At 42.3% G+C, this 19,877-nt stretch overlaps 1 protein-coding gene across 5 annotated transcripts in view; it reads right to left on the bottom strand.

Moving 5' to 3' along the window:
* Positions 1–3,869: 3,869 nt before the first annotated feature.
* Positions 3,870–19,877, bottom strand: part of sppl3 (signal peptide peptidase 3) — a 49,845-nt gene continuing 33,837 nt past the window's right edge. For 4 of the 5 annotated variants that reach the window (XM_085926773.1, XM_085926774.1, XM_085926771.1 and 1 more), the window contains 10 exons: positions 8,866–8,943; positions 8,254–8,342; positions 8,071–8,190; positions 7,764–7,842; positions 6,694–6,806; positions 6,492–6,598; positions 5,175–5,338; positions 4,741–4,931; positions 4,525–4,634; positions 3,870–4,276 (listed from right to left, as the gene is read on the bottom strand). In XM_085926773.1, the coding sequence (XP_085782899.1) occupies positions 4,208–4,276; positions 4,525–4,634; positions 4,741–4,931; positions 5,175–5,338; positions 6,492–6,598; positions 6,694–6,806; positions 7,764–7,842; positions 8,071–8,190; positions 8,254–8,342; positions 8,866–8,943 (1,120 nt within the window). In that variant the 3' untranslated portion in view covers positions 3,870–4,207. Of the gene's footprint in view, positions 4,277–4,524; positions 4,635–4,740; positions 4,932–5,174; positions 5,339–6,491; positions 6,599–6,693; positions 6,807–7,763; positions 7,843–8,070; positions 8,191–8,253; positions 8,343–8,865; positions 8,944–15,170; positions 15,810–19,877 lie in introns of those variants that run through there. The other variant, XM_085926775.1, reaches the window with a different exon arrangement.

Below are 19,877 nucleotides of genomic sequence, written 5' to 3'. Positions count from 1 at the left end.
AGGCTTCTGTGCGACTAAAAATACATTTTCGTCTGAAACGACACTAATGAAGAAAAGTGCAGCACAAAATGGATGCAAGAACTTCTAACATGATTCATTTCCAGATCCATTTTGAATGGTTTTATGGTCAGTCACATCAAGATGATTATCATTCATGATGATGTGCTTTCAGCCTTTGTTGGAAGAACATAATCACATTTTCCACTCGTGTCAATCTCACTCATTCAATTCATCTTCAACTTCCGGCTAAAAAGAAAATCTTGGTATTGTCTTTTTTAAATGTTTTAATTAGCATCTCAACAAGTATCATATTGCTTCTATTGCGGCCATTTTCATGAAGTCGTCCTATGCGCGTAAGCAGATATCTGTACTATGTTTCCCTCTGCTGGACAACAACCCCACATGCACCTTAATTACAGTATTGCAAACAACGGCGTATCCTCGGTTTACGACGAAAATCATCGTCGTAAACCGTGTTAAATAGTCGGAACCTACGTCAACGCAGTACAGATTACAATAGTACAGAAACAAAAATAATTTGACGCTTTTAATTACTCAGAAATATTTGACAACATATTTATTAAGTCAGGTTTTTTTTTTTTTTTTTTAGTCTGGACGCATTTTAGGTGAAACATTTCATTGTCTGTCTTACGTTTGTTACTTTTCTTGTAAACGTTTTCATTTTCTTTGAGCTTGAAGTCTCTCCATGGTATTTAAGATTACATCCAGTACAGAACGTCTTCCATGATCACATTTTACAAATGAATGTTTGAAGACTTGAATGCCTAATATTGGCTTTCCACAGTCACTTAAACAGTTTGCAAGCACAAAGTGGAGCGGTGTTGGCTCCTAAGTGAACGATTCGTTTAAAAGAACGAATATTTTCAGTGAACGAGAGTGAACGAATGTGATTCGTTCTTCACTTTTTTTTGGTTCTTTTATCACAAAAAATTTGAATTTAAGGTTATATTACCTGACATGTTTCGGCATGTACTTCCGCCTTCATCAGAGTGTCACGGCTGTAGTTGATTCGTTCTTTTTTTCAGTTCATACGACTTCAACCAGTAGATGTCGGTAATGCGGATTGAAGCTGGTGCCCCCTCGCCGTAAAACAAAACGAAGAAGAAAATGACGTAACTTCCTGTCTCATTAACAAGTCGTGGTTGCATTGCCTGTTCACCAACAGAACGGAACTGTGAGTGAACGAATCAGTGAGTGAGTGATTTGCATTTCCAGTTCATCGCGAGAACGATTTGTTGAACGATTCGTTTGAACGAATCTTTTGAGTGAACTGATTCTAAAGATTTAGTTCACTTGAAAGAATTGGAATGCACGTCACTTAAGTGGAGTCACTTTTTGTACAGTTAAGATCGATTCCTTTAAATTCAAAAGATCCAAAGAAGAAGAAATAACCGGTGTGAGCGTTATTCAATTCAATAACACTTTCCACTGTTAAGTTACACAGACTGACAGAAACACCCTTCAGCCTTAAAACTCAAAGATCACATCGGTTAGCTATCTAGGTGTTTGCGTAGAAAACGCAACTCACCTGAACATAATAATAATAATACATTTTATTTATAAGGCGCCATTCAAGGGACTGAAGGTCGCCGTAGACATAAAATAGCATAAAAAATGACTAGAGATGTGTGCTCTCGTACGCCCCCCTCTATTTGGATGATACAGCTATTCTGACAATCATCAGCCTTATCAGTCTTAAATTGATGTTAAAATTAGGTAACGTCCTTATTATATTTAAACAAGTGGAAAATACTTTTATGGTTCCTCCATTTGAACTATGACCCCCCCCAAAAAAAGACAAAAACATTTACAGTTAGAGTCATGTTTATTTACAGCACAATCTTAAACGAGGGAGACAAAAGTGTTGTTTTTTTTTTCGTGGATAGAATGCATCCGGATTCATGTTTCATCACAACACGGTTCTTAATTTATTGAGTCACCATTTGTCTATACAGAATCCATTCAGTTGCAATATCTAGAGAGATGCAATCTTCTGCTGGAGACAAAAAAATGAAAGGGCCGAAAAGAAATCCATTAAAAAAATTCCACAATGATCGTCTTTAGCTATTTATATATGTATATATACACATATACACACACACATATATATAGGTATATATGTATACTTATATATGTATATAAATCTATATATTTTCTTGCCATGTCCATGGAGAGGTGATGGGGTTTGTGGTTTTGACAGTTTAGGCTTTGAGAGGGTCCTCAGGTCCCAAATATTGAAATATTGAGCTTTTTTTTTTTTTTCCTCCCCCCAAGTCACAAATGTCCCGAGTACAAACTCTGCTGTGTACATGGGGGGTGCTTCATACAATAGGTCCAGTTCAGCCTCCAAAAAGAGTTCAGCAGTAGCCCTCCAAAATGATTACAATGTACACTTAACATGCACGTCCAGAGTAAAAAAAATCAAATTAAAAAGAACATTGTAAAAGAAAAATGAGCTGTCCCTCGGACTTTCTAGCCACTTGCTGTATAAATTAGAAATTAACTGACAAGCACCACAAAACAGTGGCAAAAAAAAAAAGACTGGTTACGGTAAAAAACATACATGTTAGCTTTTAGTTCTAATTTCCATTGATCAATTTCAGATTTTTAAAGTGATTTTTTTTTTTTTTTTTACCTCAGGTCCGCACACACGCACATTCACGCTGTATCTTTACATGTAACCACAGTACGTGTGAATCTGCCACTGACTTATCACAATAGTCAGGTCGTCATTACGCTCACTCGCTTGTTCTGCATCAACGTCACCGCCTCGGTGGCCTTTTAAAGTCCCTTTAGGATGTGCAAAAAAAAAAAAGTATTAAGAGACAAATGGGACAAAAAAAGGTCTCCTGGATGAAGGTAAAATACCTTCAAATTAGTTTAACATTCATTTATTTGAAGAAACATTTAGAAAAAAAAAAAAAAACATTGTTTACATTTTCACTTGTCTGAACTTGCCCCCTAGTTTGACAAACAAACAAACAAACAAACAAACAAACAAACAAACAAACAAACAAAAACAAGATGAAGTACATAGTTTACAAAAAAAAAATGTCAGAGTCGCTCGCCCGCGTGAATGCCAACCTGACTATTGTCACAGCAATTTCAAATTAAAAGCAAATAAAATCATTCTATCACACTCACGCAACCCAGAACAGGAGCGGGTAACTAACGGCCGCTGACATCTCATGGTTGTTTTGAATTTTAGTTGTGTTTCAAGCAAACACACCAAAGGGTTCGAAAGTCAACCGTCCGGCCGTCAGTTTCAAGCCGCCCGTTGCTCAACATGCTCTCAAACACAAATACAAACTCAAGAGATGGCAAAAAATACAAGTTTTACACATATATACAAACGAAAGCCACGCCCGCCGGCTGTGTGCTTCGCAATTTAATAATGCATCCTTTTTCTGTATACGCAGAGAATAAAACCTTTTTTTCTAAATAAAATACATTGTCGCCTGTGTAGAATGGGGGAGTGAGGATAGCAGATGAGCAGAGAGGAGAAGGAGGAGGAGTCTAGGTGAGTATGTGTCTGCTCCCCTGCTCTCCTTCACTGCATTTCCCCCCTCCCGTCTCCACGGCGACGCTCCGTGCTTGACATCGCTCCGAAATAATATTAATAATAATGTCAAGAGTAATGACCACGACAATGCTAAAAAAATATATATATATACATATAACCACCGCCCCCCCCCATGTCTCACAACTGCAAGTCCTCAAAGAGGGGGAGGGGCAGGAAGGAGGTCATGTGATCTTGTGTGACAAATCAATGCGGAGGAAAGACGGGGAGGAAGGGGAAGTGAAACATGAGCAGGATGTGCTATGATGAAGATGAGGAGGATGAGTGGTGTGTAGGACACACACACACACACACACACACACACACACACACACACACACACACACACACACACACACACACACACACACACACACACACACACACACACACACACACACACACACACACACACACACGTGTCTTTCTGTGATGGGGGCAGGGAGGTTGGGATGGGTGGGGGGGTTTCCGCAGATGGGTGGAAAGCATGAACGAGTGGTGACGACATGGCCTCACTGTGAGGGCGCCCCCTCTACTCCCCCATCCTTCCATCGAGCTCTCTTCCATGGGAGTGGGGGTCCGCTGTCCTCCCCCATAGTTGCTGGTTGCTAATTTGCCTGGGTGCTATCATACCTCCAGGAAGCGGGAGCTGGGCTTGGTATGGAAGGGCTCGGACCACATGCGCCGCAAATCACCCTGAAGCACACACACACACACGGGGACATACCAACTGTTTACATCCGGGGGTGGGCAAAGTATATTTTTTTTTCCCTTTACCATTCCAATAGATTTATTTCATTGAAATGAACCCCCTACAGGGAAATCATGATCCAAAACAAATCGGAGGTCGACCGGCGCAGATATGCAAATATCGATTCTGCTGCATTGCCACATAACACGATCGATGAACCCGTGCGCGTAGCATTCGCTGACTGTGCACGTACCTTCAGGTAGGCCATGGTGAGCAGAGGCAGCAGGGTGAAGGGCACCAGGTAGAGCAGAGCAGGCTGAGCAGCGCGATGGATCCTGGATGCCACGGTGGCAGTCAAAAGACCTATTGGGAAAAAAAAATGAATATTTCAAAGCAGGGACATGCTAGTCAACATGTACCTCATGCATCTTTGAAAGCCAGCGACCCAGCCGCTAAACCACTTCCTTACCCACAAAGTATCCGATGAGAGTGCAGTGGAAATAGGAGACCCTCTGCATGCGTCCCGACATGTTCCCGGGCCCCGAGGCCTCCCCGCTAGCTTGCTTCTTATAGTTGTCGTAGCGCAGGACAAAGCACAAGAGCAACCCGGGCATCACGATGTCGCCGATTCCCAACATGGAGAAGTGACTTCCTGTGGAGCTGTGATAAGAAAAAAAAAACAACAACAACATTTGGAATGTTGAAACTCTTGTCGCACATAAAAGGACAAAGAGAGCCATTTGCTGGAGAAATGTTCTTCAACAGCCCACCGAGGCTGTAATGCTCATTCTAGCAGAAAATGAAAAGTCACGTGGAGAGAAAAGTAGACAAAATAAAATAAATCCAATTCAGATTTGAGCAATAATGAAAAAGGAGACTGGAGGAATCCAAGGTCATTTCTACCTGGGAAAGACCAATTTCCCAGGTAGGGAGAGGCGGGGCACGTCACGGGCCATCCCCGGTCCCAAGTGAAGCTTCCTGGACAGGACGTCAATGGGGTTCTCAGCAGGTTGAGTGGCGACTTTGACCATCACGTTGCTGTTGAAGATGTAGGCTGAGAAGAACACCTAAAGGGAAACAGAAGCGTCGGGGGTGTTATGTTTAGCTTGGCGAAGAGGCGAGACTCGCCACAGCGGCGATTAAGCGCTTGGCTTTTATTGGCGTGTGATGCATCCCTTTTCCAATTCACTTTAATGTGACATTAAAACAGTACCGTTTTGCTCCGGGGAAACCCTGAGTGTTGTGAAATTGACTAACCAACAGTAGTAAAAGACATCTGTTAATAAAGACGTGAGCAAAGAGCATAAGATGAGATTGTGAATTGGAATAAACATCCTCTCATCATTTCTTTCCATTGCCTCGAAACACTTAAGCATTTCAGTTTGCTAACCTGATTTATAGGCCAGCTTTTATTGGGCACATTTTATTTTGAAAATACCAAAAAAAAGGATGTAACGATATTCTCATGTCAATTTACAGGCAAATTGACTTAGCATTGAACACAAAAGCCATTATTGTGAATGTCAACGGAGAAGACACAGGTTAATTGTACCTTCTGCCATCTAGTGGAGGAGCGTTTAATTGTTTTGTCTCTATGTCATTGACATGGAAAAGCTCAACAAAAATAAGAAACCAGACATTTTAGGGTGAACTTGGATAACACCTGAATCGCTGACAAACACAAGATGCTATTTGTCTAGTGAGAATTATAATGCAGCGCACCATTGAAATCTTTTGAGGCTATTATCTTGTGGAAGATTTCAGCCTTGAGGGGGAAAAAATGAATAGAAATGATGAAAAGCTATGAAAATGACTCATAATTTCATCAATCAGATCATACGTCAGCGTCGTGCCCGCACAAACTAGCATATTGTGCTCCCTTTGTCACCTCAAATGTCATAACCAGAAGAGAAGGAAATATTTGGCCACATAAAACAATCCAAAGCAAACAGGAAAGCGAGTGACATTAACGAGACCAATTTTTTTCGTGACTGTTACTTATTGCGCCGCAATCAGGTACGCGGATGATCGACGGCGGCGATAACGTCATTCGAGCTCAATAAATCACAGCGACGTCACAGCCTCGTCCAAATGTTTATGCTCAAACTAATCCGGGAGACAGTGAGCTGATGACAATGAGCTTGTCCTCATGTATCTCCGCTCACGGCATTCTTGTGCGTGAGCCGGAGCGAGCGTCAGCATTGACGGCGACGTCCTTACCCAGAACACGTCATAGATGAGCAGCCCTGACAGGAGCAGGCACGACACCTTCAGACTGGGCAGCCGCACGAAGGCGATCATGGCCACGCACAAACCCATGGCCAAAGCTGTGAGGAGGGAAAAAGACTTTTTAAAAAAAGAACCGATCGAAAACAAAACACTTTGTAAAGTGGGTTGCGGTGAACCATCGGGGGTGACGCACCATCCATGAGAAGCCAATGTCCAGTCAGTACCCAGATGAGCACCAACAGGACGGAGAAGGAGAAGGACAGGAGCTCGGCCAGAGTGAAGCGGCCACAGCAGCCAAAGGAAATTCTAAAAATCAAATAATTGGTGACATTAGTGACATCATTAAATGTCAAAATGAACATGAGTAGTAAGGAAGTCGAGTTTGGAATGTTTTGGTGTGAAAGGGTTTCTATTGGTCGCGGAGTGGGTGGGGTGTTGCCACTCCTTGTGTGTCACCATTGCAATGGAACAGCTGCAATGTCCAGGCGCCATGCTAAACTTAACCTTTAGAAGGAAGGCAACGACTTGAATTTTATTTTCTTCCTCCAAACAACGAAGCAGAGTCACTTGTCATGGAAGAGGGGGGAAAAAACACTGCTGAATATACAGCTGGAGAAAAAAAGTGAACACTTAATTTTTTTTTTTTTTTTGATGAATTGGTCACAAAAGATAATCTGATCATCGGAATCAAAACAAACACGCTGCTTAAAATGAAAGCAACACCACACAATTAGTTCATTGTCGTTTGATCGGACCACATTTTATGACTGGTTTACGCTGATATATACCAAATTCCATAAAGTAGCAGTGCTGCGGTTTCTCTTTATTCATTTCTCACACAAAGTCTCTTTTGTCAAAAAAACATTACACTGCAGCATTTTCTTTCCCCCCCTCAACCACGTAACAGAAAATGTCGCCTATTTAGCACGTCATCCCCAAATCTCACTTACCTCGCACAACTAATCAAGACTCAGTCAATTTGTTACACCAATGTTAACAGTTAGGATTAAGCTAGGCTCGACTGGTCATGCCTGGAGAGCGAAGCACACGGACGACCTCGTATAAAAAGCGGATATTTTAACATTTATATACAGATTTAATACTCTCTGGAGTTGTGTAAATATACCGGCCACTATACGAGTAAATACGGCGCGCCAACTTGCAGCTCGTAAACCTTCGATGGTTTTTTTTCCACTGATGATTGCATATGGAGCGATGAACTGACATTAAAAAAAAAAACAACAACAAAAAAAAACATCTTACTTGTTCTGTGGGGAGCAGGGCCTTGTCAGATACTGGCACATTGGCAACAAGAGGAAAGCAAAAGCGATTGTAGCGAGCACTGACGATGAGAAAGAGAGAGAGCACAACAGCAATGAGATACAGTCAGCTCATTCTCATCCTTTTTTTTTTTTTCTCGTGTGTGTCCGCTTCACAGAGCAGCTAATGATCTTTGCGCTTCCATCAGCCGAGCACAGAAAAAGAGACACACGACTGTGTGTGTGTGTGTTTGTGCGTAAAAGCCTTAAAGCAGTCAGTGGCTGCTCTTTTTGTGCTATGCGGCACGTACCTGCCGTGCAGATGGTGAAGACCACCTGGACCGAGTCAAAGAAGAAGAACATGACTAGCAGAGACACGGAGGCTCCTATGGGCAGGAACAGCGCCTGCGTTGAGTCTATAGTCTGAATACCTGCAAAACAAAAAATGGAAAATCACCACCAAAACATGGCGACGCTGAGAAGATGGTACTCACTGTTGTTTGTGTTGGCGTTGTTGAAGGAGCCCGGTGTGGGGTTGCCATCTTTGTCCTTCTCTTGGTTCTCACAGTCCATGTTTAATGACCTGCAGCGGTGCGATGAGAGTGTTGTCATATTTACAGCTTCTTTGACGAGTGTAATTGACTTGTTAAGAGTCAACTGAATGCCCGCGCGTGTCGATTCAGGAAAATGATAGTAAAAATAAAAAAGCCGGGTGCAACGTTGCAAAAAAAAAAAAAAAATGGACGTTCGGTGGATTGTAGCACAGGATGTTTATTTATCACATTTTCACAATGCAGTGGCAAAAGCAAAGTAAGCTTTGGCCCCATAAATTCTACTCATAGAAACTATCTGACTCGACACATAAGTGATGGGTATTTTATGACATACTGCAAAGCCAAAGTGCATTTTGGGATTCCAAACTGAAGATATTGGATTCCATGTGTGAATTGATTTCAATTTTGACACTTGAGAGTTAAAAAGAAAAAAAAATCCCGATTGCGTTACTTCAACCATGTAGTCACACCTAAATGTAAGAAATGCAAAGACACATCTTGGCAAATGTAATTTTTTTTTTTTTTTTTTTTTAAACACCAAGTGTCACTTACCTGAAGCTGCCATAGACGATGAGAAGGATGGAGATGAGGAAGGTGGACACCTGGCTGGAGTCAACTAAAGAGTACGCCCTGAAAAAAAAAAAAAAAAGGCAACATGAAAGAGCCGAACTTGAATGTACAAAAACGATGAGCTCGTCTTGGACAAGCAACGACATGTAAATATATATATATTTTTTTTATAATGTGCAAGTTTTGATCTTTTTATATTTGTGTTTTTCCTCCAAACAGTTTGTTCAGGGCAAAGCGAACAAATTGACTGTTAAAAGGGAGGCCGACAGATACCCGCCAAACCTTCTGACCTGGTGAGAGCCGAGGCAATCGTTCTAAAAATACCGCACGTCAATCTCAATTTCAATGACTACACACAATTCTTTCGAGGAAGGTAGGGCAGCCGGGCGGCGTTGCGTGTCGGCGCAAATCCGTAGGAGTTTCCCTTTTACAAAAAAAGCTGCCGTCCTCTCCCTCTGGCACAACAGTGAGGCACAACGAGGTTAAAAAAAAAAAAAGAAAAGAAAATTATGGCAATCAATCAATGGGCCTTTTCAGGAAATTAAAAGCCGCTACTGGCAGTGAACAAACCTCCACGAGATTCCAAGCGAGATGGACTGCACTCGAGTTTCGTATTCTTCCTGCACTCGACATAGTAGCCGCTCCTATCGTGAACCGATTACAATCCATTAAACACCGTGTGTGATGACTCATTTGAAACCGCTGACATTGCATTATCAACACTTGGCAGTTTGGAAATATTGAACTTTTACTGCGGGGAGATGAAATGGCAAGAAAGAAGGGGGGGAGACAAATCATGGGATGCATATTCGGGGAAAATTCAATAAGCAAACGTCTTATCAGTCGTCACTTTGTTGTCGTATTGCTCGCATTTGCATGGCATCTAGGGAATGCTACAATATCCTGCAGTGACGCACAAACATGTGTTGTGTGTCCGCCATTCAGTTCATTCTTTTGGCATCTTGGCTCAGCGACAACATCTCTCACATACAACTTTTGTGTGGGAACTGCAACTTCTTGCACCCTGACATTATCCAATGGAAATACAAAACAGTTCTAATGCAACGACATCCAGGAGCACCCAAAGAGCAAAAAAATCTGATCAGTCATCTTGATTGAAGTGTTGAATGTTTTGACACAGCCTGGACTTGACCCACAATCTTCTAATGCAGACCTTGGGTGCGAGGGGAGGGAAAAAAAAAAATACAAGGCGGCCATTGTGGCCGGGCCGCTTTCAGACGGGCGCGCTGACCGAGATGCCGACCTGTCAGTCGCCTGTCAAACTGGGCCTTCTTGGGTGAGGAATGCAGTTAGTGTATGTAAAACCACTCTATGTGCTTCTTATATAACATTATTATTATACTTCAGAGTGTGTGTGCATTAGCATCACGTCAGATGAAGTGTGTGTGTGTGTGTGTGTGTGTGGGGGGGGGGGGGGGGGAAACCCAAGGGCCCTTTCCGTCCTCAGAGGGCCAAACTACATTTGTGGAAAAACCAACACGACGTTGGAACAAATTCCACGAGTTTGATTTTATAACAGTCTGGTGAGATTTTACAAATGTATGGCGGCTGTGAGAAAAATGCTCATTCCCCGCCTGGACTCAATCCACAGTGTTAAATTCCTGAATATACACTCGGCTTCCACAAATTGGAAAAGCATTTTGAGATACTTGTCGAGAGCTATCCCGAAACACAATTGTGTCCGAGCCATCATCATTAATAGCGAGGGAGCTAATTCAAACATCAGCTCAGGTGTCCGCTTAAATGGGTGAGAGATTTACAGATAGCAATTGAGAAAGACTGACCTTGTTCCTCTCTGATTCTAATGATGTCACCGCAGTGACTAGATAAGACGGCAAGTTTCATCCACCACGGAGCTAATTCATATTCCAGCGCCAAACTGCTTCGTCTGAATTCCCCGCACAGATGCCCGCAGAACATGGGCGAGATAGATGAATGGAACATTTAAAAACAAAATACAATCCCGGACTGTTGGGGGCTGGACGCAAGCCCAAGGAGCCATAAGCACTCCTTGTCCACTGACAGACTTGTTTTTTTTTCTTTTCCCCTTCCAAACAATTCCAAATCTGACTCGCAAACAAGCCGACAATACGTGACTTTACCACAAAGGGTCATCGAGCGGTAAAGTAGGAAAAAAAAAAAAAAACGTCATGTGTATTTAACATATTTTCACAGTAACTACAGGGTGGAGATACCATGAGACCTCCAATTGGAGATTAATATTCATCTCCCTCCATCGGGCTGATCCAATTATGGATGTAATGGGCTAAATCCACCAGGAACAAGGTTGAAATTTGTAATCAACTGCGACCTTTCTGCCTCCATTAAAACGTGTTTGCTTCCCCTTCTTAGACATTTGGATGTATGGTGCGTTTGCAGCCTAGTGTGGCATTTGGACGGGTGTGTGTGTGTGTGTGTGTGTGTGTGTGTGTGTGTGTGTGTGTGTGTGTGTGTGTGGGTGGGTGGGTGGGTGGGGGGGGGGGGGGTTACAACAGTCTCGACACACAGGGAGCTGTTTTAGTAGACTGGGGGCCGCCTAACAGGTGTAAAATAATTTGAAGTTTAGTGGAAGAGATACATCACAAAGTCAGCTCAACTGTCCTTTTGTTCCTACCCAAGCGACAGTATGGCTCCTCGTACGACTTCTAATTAACTTTCCATAATGTTGGAGTATTCAAAAGAAAAGCTGATCATTTTCCACAATAGCGGTGAACATCTCGTTCGACTTGTACGACCGCAATCAGTTCGGTGACACCTGTGTCGCTGCCTTTCGAGTTGCTCTAATTCCAAAACTTTTCCCAATTTATTACAGGCACAAAACCGAAACCTTTAGTAACTGTTGGATGGAAGTTTGAAGTAACCTTCTAGTATCCAAGAGACGTAAACCACAGATAATGTCAATCAAGCAGGCTGATACTGTCATCATGTTGATAGGTTAGCATCTGCATTTTAGCCATCTGGCATTCACAAATTCATCAATTTTCTGATTTTATTGTGAACCAAGTCTTCACTATTTGCTGAAAAACTCATTTTCTAATGTTCAAGCCAAAACCATGTCTAATCTAAATTTACTGATTTAGCGCCATCACCCGGCCACATTTTGAACTGAGGAGAGGTCCCGTAGCTTTGACTAACAAAAAAATAATTCTATTAGATTAGTGTATATTATAAAAAATTCCCACCCACATTAGCCACGCCGTCACATTTATGCTTCGCTGCTGTCTTGCTATGTACGCACCCTGAAGTTTGCCATTCCATAACGGTGGTTGAAATCCATGTTTGACCAGACAGTTTAGTGCAATCTGGATTTTCACTTTGATGTGATTCGCTAATCCCTAAGTAAATTGAATTCAGTTTTGGCCCATGCCTCACCTCACGACACGAGAGCAACAACTCCTTTGGGGGAAGAGCCCGAGTGCCGTACAAATTATGACACGAGCATCAATAGACTGGTTCAGACAGATCGCATCAGTGACGAATGTTGTGGTGATGATGAAGATGATGACGGATAGCAGTGAGGCACTGCTGGCCAAACAAAACAAAAAAGGCAAAAAGCGGCAACAACATTCGTTCCCTCACATGGAAAAACTGTAATTTTGAAAATATAGGCTTTGGCCTTGAATCACAGGCTGCAATTACAAGAGAGCAATTCTTCTTCTATACTTTCAATTTGAAATACTTATTTTAGTTCCTTTCGGCACAATTTTCCAGGAGGCGGTTAAACACAACAAATTAGTCATGCTACGCTATCACAACCATGGCCTGAATATATCACAAACCAACAATGGCCGCTACTGTTAGGTGTCTGTGTGGTCACAAAAGCGATTGGATCCATAGATCGAGTCAGCGTAACGTAAATGCGTGTTCAAAAGGTCACGACAATATGAGACAGCACTAATGTTCCCTATGCATAGAATGTCAACATCAAGCCAAGTCTGCTGCTTCCTGAGCTGAGCTAGACAGAAAATAAGTTCAGAGCAGACGTGATTACAATTTAAAAGTAGTAGTGGCACTGTTTATTTAAATGAATTCCGTAATTAAGTAATTTGAGTTTAATTGTATTAAATTAAACAAATTAATTCAACTCTGCATGAGAGATTTACACAATAAATTAAAATGCATTTATTCAATAAATCTGATGATTTGAACGGCCACATGACATCACATCCCAGTACCTCTTGCAGCTCAACTGGGTAAAATGGTTGCTTGAAATTCAACATTCTTATCAAAGTGTTGACAAGAGAGGATTCTCTAAGGTCAAATGCTATTTTGCAGGATGATTTCCTCTAGGGAGGAGAGAAAAAAAATCTTTGGCATCTGTTCTGGAATGTTAAGCAGCATTTCCAACTGTCTTATTTATGTAAACAAAGCTAAGGATTATTATTAAAACAAACAAAAACCAAGGCTGCACGTAATGATTTTTTTAATCAATTAATCCTATCAATTATTCTGATTTAAAAAAAACAACAACAACAAAAACCAAAGCCAAAATTCAAACCCAGGACGAGTTGCCACGCATGGTTGCTATATGAATTTGACTTTTTGGCCTACATATATGTATTATTTCACATGACACAAGAAGATGCACCATTATTTACAACCTATAAGCATTTTAATAGAAATATTCACAGTAATTAGGTCTTCACGTTCTGAATCACGTATAAATTTGGGCTACATTGCTACCATATGAACAGCAAATACACTTGTGTGCGCGAGACGAAAATGTATCAATTTGGGTAGGAGACTCCAAACAAAAAGAGCACAAGATCCAAAATGAACAAGCACCAAGACTGCCGCACTTTGTTCAGTGAGTAAATGTCACCGAAGGCTACAGCAAAAGATGGTGGTGTGACACATCACAGCGCCGGAGGAGTAAGAGTGGGACGGATGTGTGATGCTGAAAGTCCAATGATCTTCTGAGTGTGCCAGAGATGAAACAGGACAGAGAAGGTGTGATTTCTTACCTTTGGAAAATGACAACTGCACTATTCGAATAGAAATGACATGAACTGCTAGCCTATTGCGAATAACACCTACTTCGTGTCACACCGGGTTTTTTTTAAATACTCCTTGAAGGGGAAGACACAAATTTGGGTTGAAAGTTCCAAGGAAGAAACTAGTCCCTTTTTGCCACTTTGCAAAGAGCTTCAGGACACAACATTTACACTTTAGTCAAGACAAAAAAATTAAAACTCTCGAAGGACCAGACTTGATTCTTCCCCAACTACCCTGGCAAACAAAACATGGTCATTTTATGAGTGTTAATAAAAAGTTGCATGCTTCATTGCGTCTTTCCCTTAACTCTGTTGATCTCCATTAAGTTTGCACAAGGACTCTGATAATATCAATTGGCAATAAAGGTGATGCAACAATATAAAAATGTCTCCACGTTCATGAAGCTGAGGGACAGCCAAACCTATGCAAAATCAGCTTTTAACGAGTAAATCGAGCTCATTTACACTCAAAGTTGCTGAGCAAGTAAAACGCTCATTTTATGAGGGCCTCAGCAAAGCGAAGCGATTTTCATTCAAGGGGTGTTTTGAATGATCACGTCATTTTCATCGAATGTCAACATTCAAGGTAGCTTCAGGTGCTCGGATTCCTATTCCCCACCTGTTCAAACCAATATGTGCAGCAACCTGTCGAGTACCACGCCGCGTGAAAAAAAAGAAAAAAGGTGTCAAGTTGGGACACGATTGCCACTATACCGCAAATGGCTTTTAGCCCCCCACAAGCGGAGCCATCGTTATTATGTGGTGCTTGTCGATGAAAGCTGGCCCTCTCTCTCTCTCTCTCTCTCTCTCTCTCTCTCTCTCTCATCAGCTAAGGCTAATTTATTTGCCCGCTAATCAGCTTATCGCTCCCATGCAACGTCACATCCCCCCCGGGGAAAAGAAAAGCAACTCACGCAAAATCTGGATATCATATACATAATCATACAGTAACGCACAAACGTTCAGTCAGGTAGCTGGTGGGCTAGCTCGTTAGCATTCGCTCACAATAGCAACCATTGGAATTGACCTCAGCTGAATGGCGTTAGCGCAGCATCATTAGCCGCGGCCGGCTAACCACATTTATTTATTGGCTTTCACTAATATTACAAAAGGCGACATATTCTCCAAATTGGAGTGAAAGCAACATTGGTCGCTACGGGGCGGAGAAAGAAACGTTTACGTTCAAATGCGTATCACTCGCAATTGCCAGGAGCAACACGGGAGGCTATGTGGCTAATGCTAGCGGGTAGCGCGGTGCCCGTACGCACTCACCAAGACGAGTAGCCTTGCTCCGCCATATCGCCAACCAATAGTGGAGCTCCACTACTTTGGCTCACACGGATTGTGGTCCCCGGCGACGACCCGTTGGGACCTCGATCAAGAGGTGTGGGTGTTGGAGGGGGAAGCTCTTTCGGCGTTTCCCTCGTAGACCGTCGCTCTAACGGCTACTTGTCGGTGACAACATGGTGCTGCATCCCGACGGCAGCTAGCCGAGCCACTAGCCGAATATGGTGCACTTGGAGCGGCTCCGATGATGGGGGTTGCTGTGGTTAGGTGCACGAGACAAAAGCACCCCCTACCCCCCAAACAGCAAGACAAATCGTTGTTTACGCTCGTCGCTTTTCCCCCCCTCCGTTGCCGTCCGTCACCCCCCCAGCCGAGAAGGCTCGGTTTCCAGCGATGCTACACCCACTGTAAATCCATATTCAGCGCGACGTTGCCTGGATGAATTCGGCTGTTGCTCAAGTCTGCAGCCCTCGCTGTTATGGAAGGCGTTAAGGCTTTGTTGTCTATCCTAGAGTCGCGGGGGCGCGCACACTCGCCCTGCTGCGTGTGCACGCGGAGAGAGCTTTGCAAGTAGGACGAGCCACTGGAACGCTTCTATGGAGGCTTCTGGGCACCCGAAAGCCTCGCAAAAAAAAAAAACGGCTTTGTTTGCACTTAAAAGCACCGGACAGGTTTAAACGCAACGCATTTTTTGTTTTGTTTATTATTTGGACTGCGACAACATATAAACAAAGCATGTCCCTTTTCTGGACGTCATATCTCCACCGCAAAACGTATGATTTTAAACGGCACAAAAAAAAAAATATATATATATATATATATATATCTATGTGCAGAGGAGTTCCGCTTCGACGTCTTTATGCCTTGTATCAACACATTGATGTAATTTCTCTTTAGGGTCGCTCGGGTCGGCTTCAGTAATATGTAAATCTATATAATATGAAAAATGATTTATTGTAAAATAGGATTGGTGGACTGGGTGCAAGTGAACCAGTCTAGTAATCACTAGGACATTGGTTTATTACTTCTGACATATGGTTGACATATGGCGTTGGTGATTACCACAAGTTTACTGTCATTAAGACATATAATGAGTTTAATTCATGAAAACTTTGAAGGAAAATAGACACGATTTCCTCATCTGACTAAACCTTTATACATAGTGTAACGACTACTATGGCTTTCCAAAACAAAACGTACCTATTAGGGCTTAGTGGTGGCAAATTGAGATGTGTCTGCGGACGGTGGAGATTGCATTGGAGTTTAGAGAGAGGTCAGTGGGATTCCCTGTATAACCCGAGAGAGCATGGATTACAGAAGTCTGCAGAGAGCTGCTTTTCTTGCAGATTATACACAATCTGTCCTGAGAAATAGAGCCACATCCATTCAGCATACATTCAAGATGAATTAAGGGCTAAGTGAGCATCTTTTTTCAAATAATACTCAACAACAGTCCTTTGTGATGCAAAACCCAAGTTACTTGATGGTTGTGTGGGGAGAGGGGGGGGGGGGGGGCAGCCTACCATGCAGGTTTTTGGGATGCGGGAGGAAACCAGAGTGCCTGGAGAAAACCGGTTTCCTCCCACAACCCCCCAAAATGCATGGTAGGCTGATTGAGCAGTCCAAATTGCCCGTTGGTGTGAGTGCGGATGGTTGTTTGTCTCAGTGTGCCCTGCGATTGGCTGGCAACCGGTTCAGGATGTCCCTCGCCAACTGCCTAATGACTGCTGGGATAAGTCCCGGCACGCCCGCGACAAGTGGTACAGAAAATGGATGGATGGAAAAAAATCTCATTACCTATTGTTAATCTTGTATGTCATTCCAAAAAAAAACCCCCACACCATTATTAGGGCTACTCGTGTTATGCAAATGTCGAATCGTAAGCACAATTAAGTCATGTCTGCCATTTAGTGGTGATTGGTAATATTACAACTTAAAATGACAACTGCATGTTTAGCACCCACGGATTCATATATTTGTGGATTTGTATTTTTCCCCACAGTTTTTTCCTATTTTAGATTTTCCTGTCTTCTCAAGATTTGATTTCTACCCATTTGTCAAAACTATTGAATGGTTATCATTTGGGGGGATTTGTTAAAAAAAACAAAAACTTTTTTAAAATAATTAATCGAGTTTATCTAACCTCAAATATAACTTTTTTATGCAGAATACTGCAAGGTTTGCGATTACCCCCCTTCCCAAAAAAAAGAGCCTCCAAAAAACATGAAAAAAAAGTAACTCGATAGACAATTAGTAAACGATACGTCACATTCCGGATTAAGCAATGCCAGGCTGTGTGTTCACATATGGCCACTAGATGTCAGTCTTTACATATCCACACAAACATCACATCCTTTTTTTATTGAGTGTATGGAAGGAGCCTCATCTCTTAATAAGGGTTTGTTTAAAATCTGCCAAGGGGCCATACTACATGTAGACAGTTTATAACTGTTTATTATGATACATAATCAATTCAATTGTTGATGACGTGTTTTGGGGCATAATTGGCAATTCAGAGATTTCTAGTCTCACAACACTTTACAAAAAAACCCAAAAAATAAAAAGTGTAAGTCTTTTACAGCAGAGGGAGACCGCACTTCCTGAACAGAAAGCCTAAAGCATTATTTGACAGCTCTCCTCATAAAATGGGATGGCATAGCTTAACATGTGACCAATGCATGCTTTCCAAGTCATGCACAGCTCGAGGAGTTGGTTGCACATCTTCGTAGAACTGTATGGCCTCATTGGTGCATGTGATGCCGTTCCGGTGATTACAACCAACACACAAACCTTACTTTGACATTTTTCCAAATTGAGGTCAGCGATATTATCACCGAGGAGCCGGCCGCTCGTTTTCAATGGAAACGAATGGGTCTGGTATTCCATAACCGAGGCTGTGCATCCTGTTTTGATACATAACCTTACAAAATTCTTCATTTCTCAGCCTAATTTAAAGCACCTGATTATACTTATTAACTGTTTAAAGAAGCAAGTAGACTACAGTGTCAGTATTGTTGCAGCTCTGACTGAGTTCCAAACCTTCAGATCATGTGGCTGTGAGCAGAGCAAAGCGTTGAGTACTCATGTCTTCTGTGAATTAGCTGCTGATTAAATTAGAAACCCGTTGCTGTTGCATCCTGGTCGCAAAAGATCTTATCTCAAGTGAAAAGTAGTCTGAACACGCATTCCCTGCTTTGCTATCAACTAAAATAAGGGTCTGACACACTTGATTGCTTTGCCATAAACACAAACGCTTTGTTTCTTGTGACCTTAATTATCTGTGTTTAGGATTCAATAGTTCTGGGGAAAAAAAAAAAAAAAGAACTCAGAGAGCCCTACGTGCAGTATTTTATAGTTACAAAAGGGTGTTTGCGCCGTTGTGGGAGCGAACACAGCCATATACAGTTTTTTAATAGTTGACGCTGCTATTTTAGCAAACGAGGTCGGCAAATTCTCACATACTATATGAATTGTTATATCGTGAAGAAGAGGCCTGATGGATCACTCGAAAGAGACTTCGATTTTCTCTTCGTCAGCCCTAACACCTATGGCGTACCAGGGGGGTCCACGCCTCTTTAAAGACTCTCCCTCACCCCCTACCAATCGGCTCCAGGGTTCTGTGGGATCCGAGTGAGCAGACACTGTTAGCACGCCTGATATGAGGGCCTGATCAAAGCTGGCGCTTTCTGCCTGACCGATTTCCACAGGATTAAGGATTAGGGAGACAGGAAGCTGAGAGAGGCACACAGACAATCCGGGAGAGAGACAAAAAAAAAGAACAAGATGATGATGGTGATGGAGAGTGAAAACGTTGGCGGAGACAAAGAGGGGTCATGAGGCACTGGCAGAGAACATCTTGGGAAAAGAATGCAAGACTAAGGGCACATGTCAGTGTAAGGATGTACAAAAGATTTCCTTGTACTTTCTGAAGAAGAACCCAATAAAAGGTAATGCTACTGTACAACAAATGGTAGATTGTACTTCATCTGGAATGGGGTGGATGGCCCCAATCAAAATCCCGTTTAGGAGGTCCATTATGCTTAAATATTGTCGTTGAGAGATTTCATGAAGACTAAAATCTTGAAATCCAACAGGCGAGCGGCGATAAGGTTGAAATGGGAGTAGAAAAAAAAAGGAATGGTAATGTGAACAGGAAAAGAGCAATTAAGCAGGAGGAAGTTCTAATTTTTTACAATCACCAAATAAAAGAACATTTGGAAATGAATATGAAAGATAAGCAGCTGCCTCAAATTATCAATAAAGCAATAAAACCATTTTGAGAGGCCACATCCGAATAATTCTTCAGCGTTATTACAACATTCGGATTTCGCGATTGAAAATTGACAACGCGCATTTACAATTATATCGGAGCATTTTGCTTCTGAGAGGTTCGACGAGAAAAAAAAAAGAAGAAATGCCATTCACACCCTTTGTAAGATGATCTTATTTGCCCGCGTTTGTGTCAATTCCCGCTCCTGACCAATGGCAATAAACCAAGCGGCCTCCCCTGTCACAGAGACAGTTGGCACGGAAACAGCACATTACACCATCGTCCAAACCTCCTCCCATTCTGCTGTCGTCATCACTCCCCTCGCCTCCCCTCCCCTCCCTCTCTCTTGCTAGTATGTTTTTTCCATCATTAATGAAATTACAAACGATGGCGGCCTTAAACTTCAACACCCGCACCTCCAT

The sequence above is a fragment of the Syngnathus leptorhynchus genome, chromosome 12, assembly GCF_054491065.1.
Source record: "Syngnathus leptorhynchus isolate UIUO chromosome 12, UIUO_Slep, whole genome shotgun sequence".
Taxonomy (NCBI): Eukaryota; Metazoa; Chordata; class Actinopteri; order Syngnathiformes; family Syngnathidae; genus Syngnathus; species Syngnathus leptorhynchus.
This window is presented reverse-complemented; position numbering and strand designations above follow the sequence as displayed.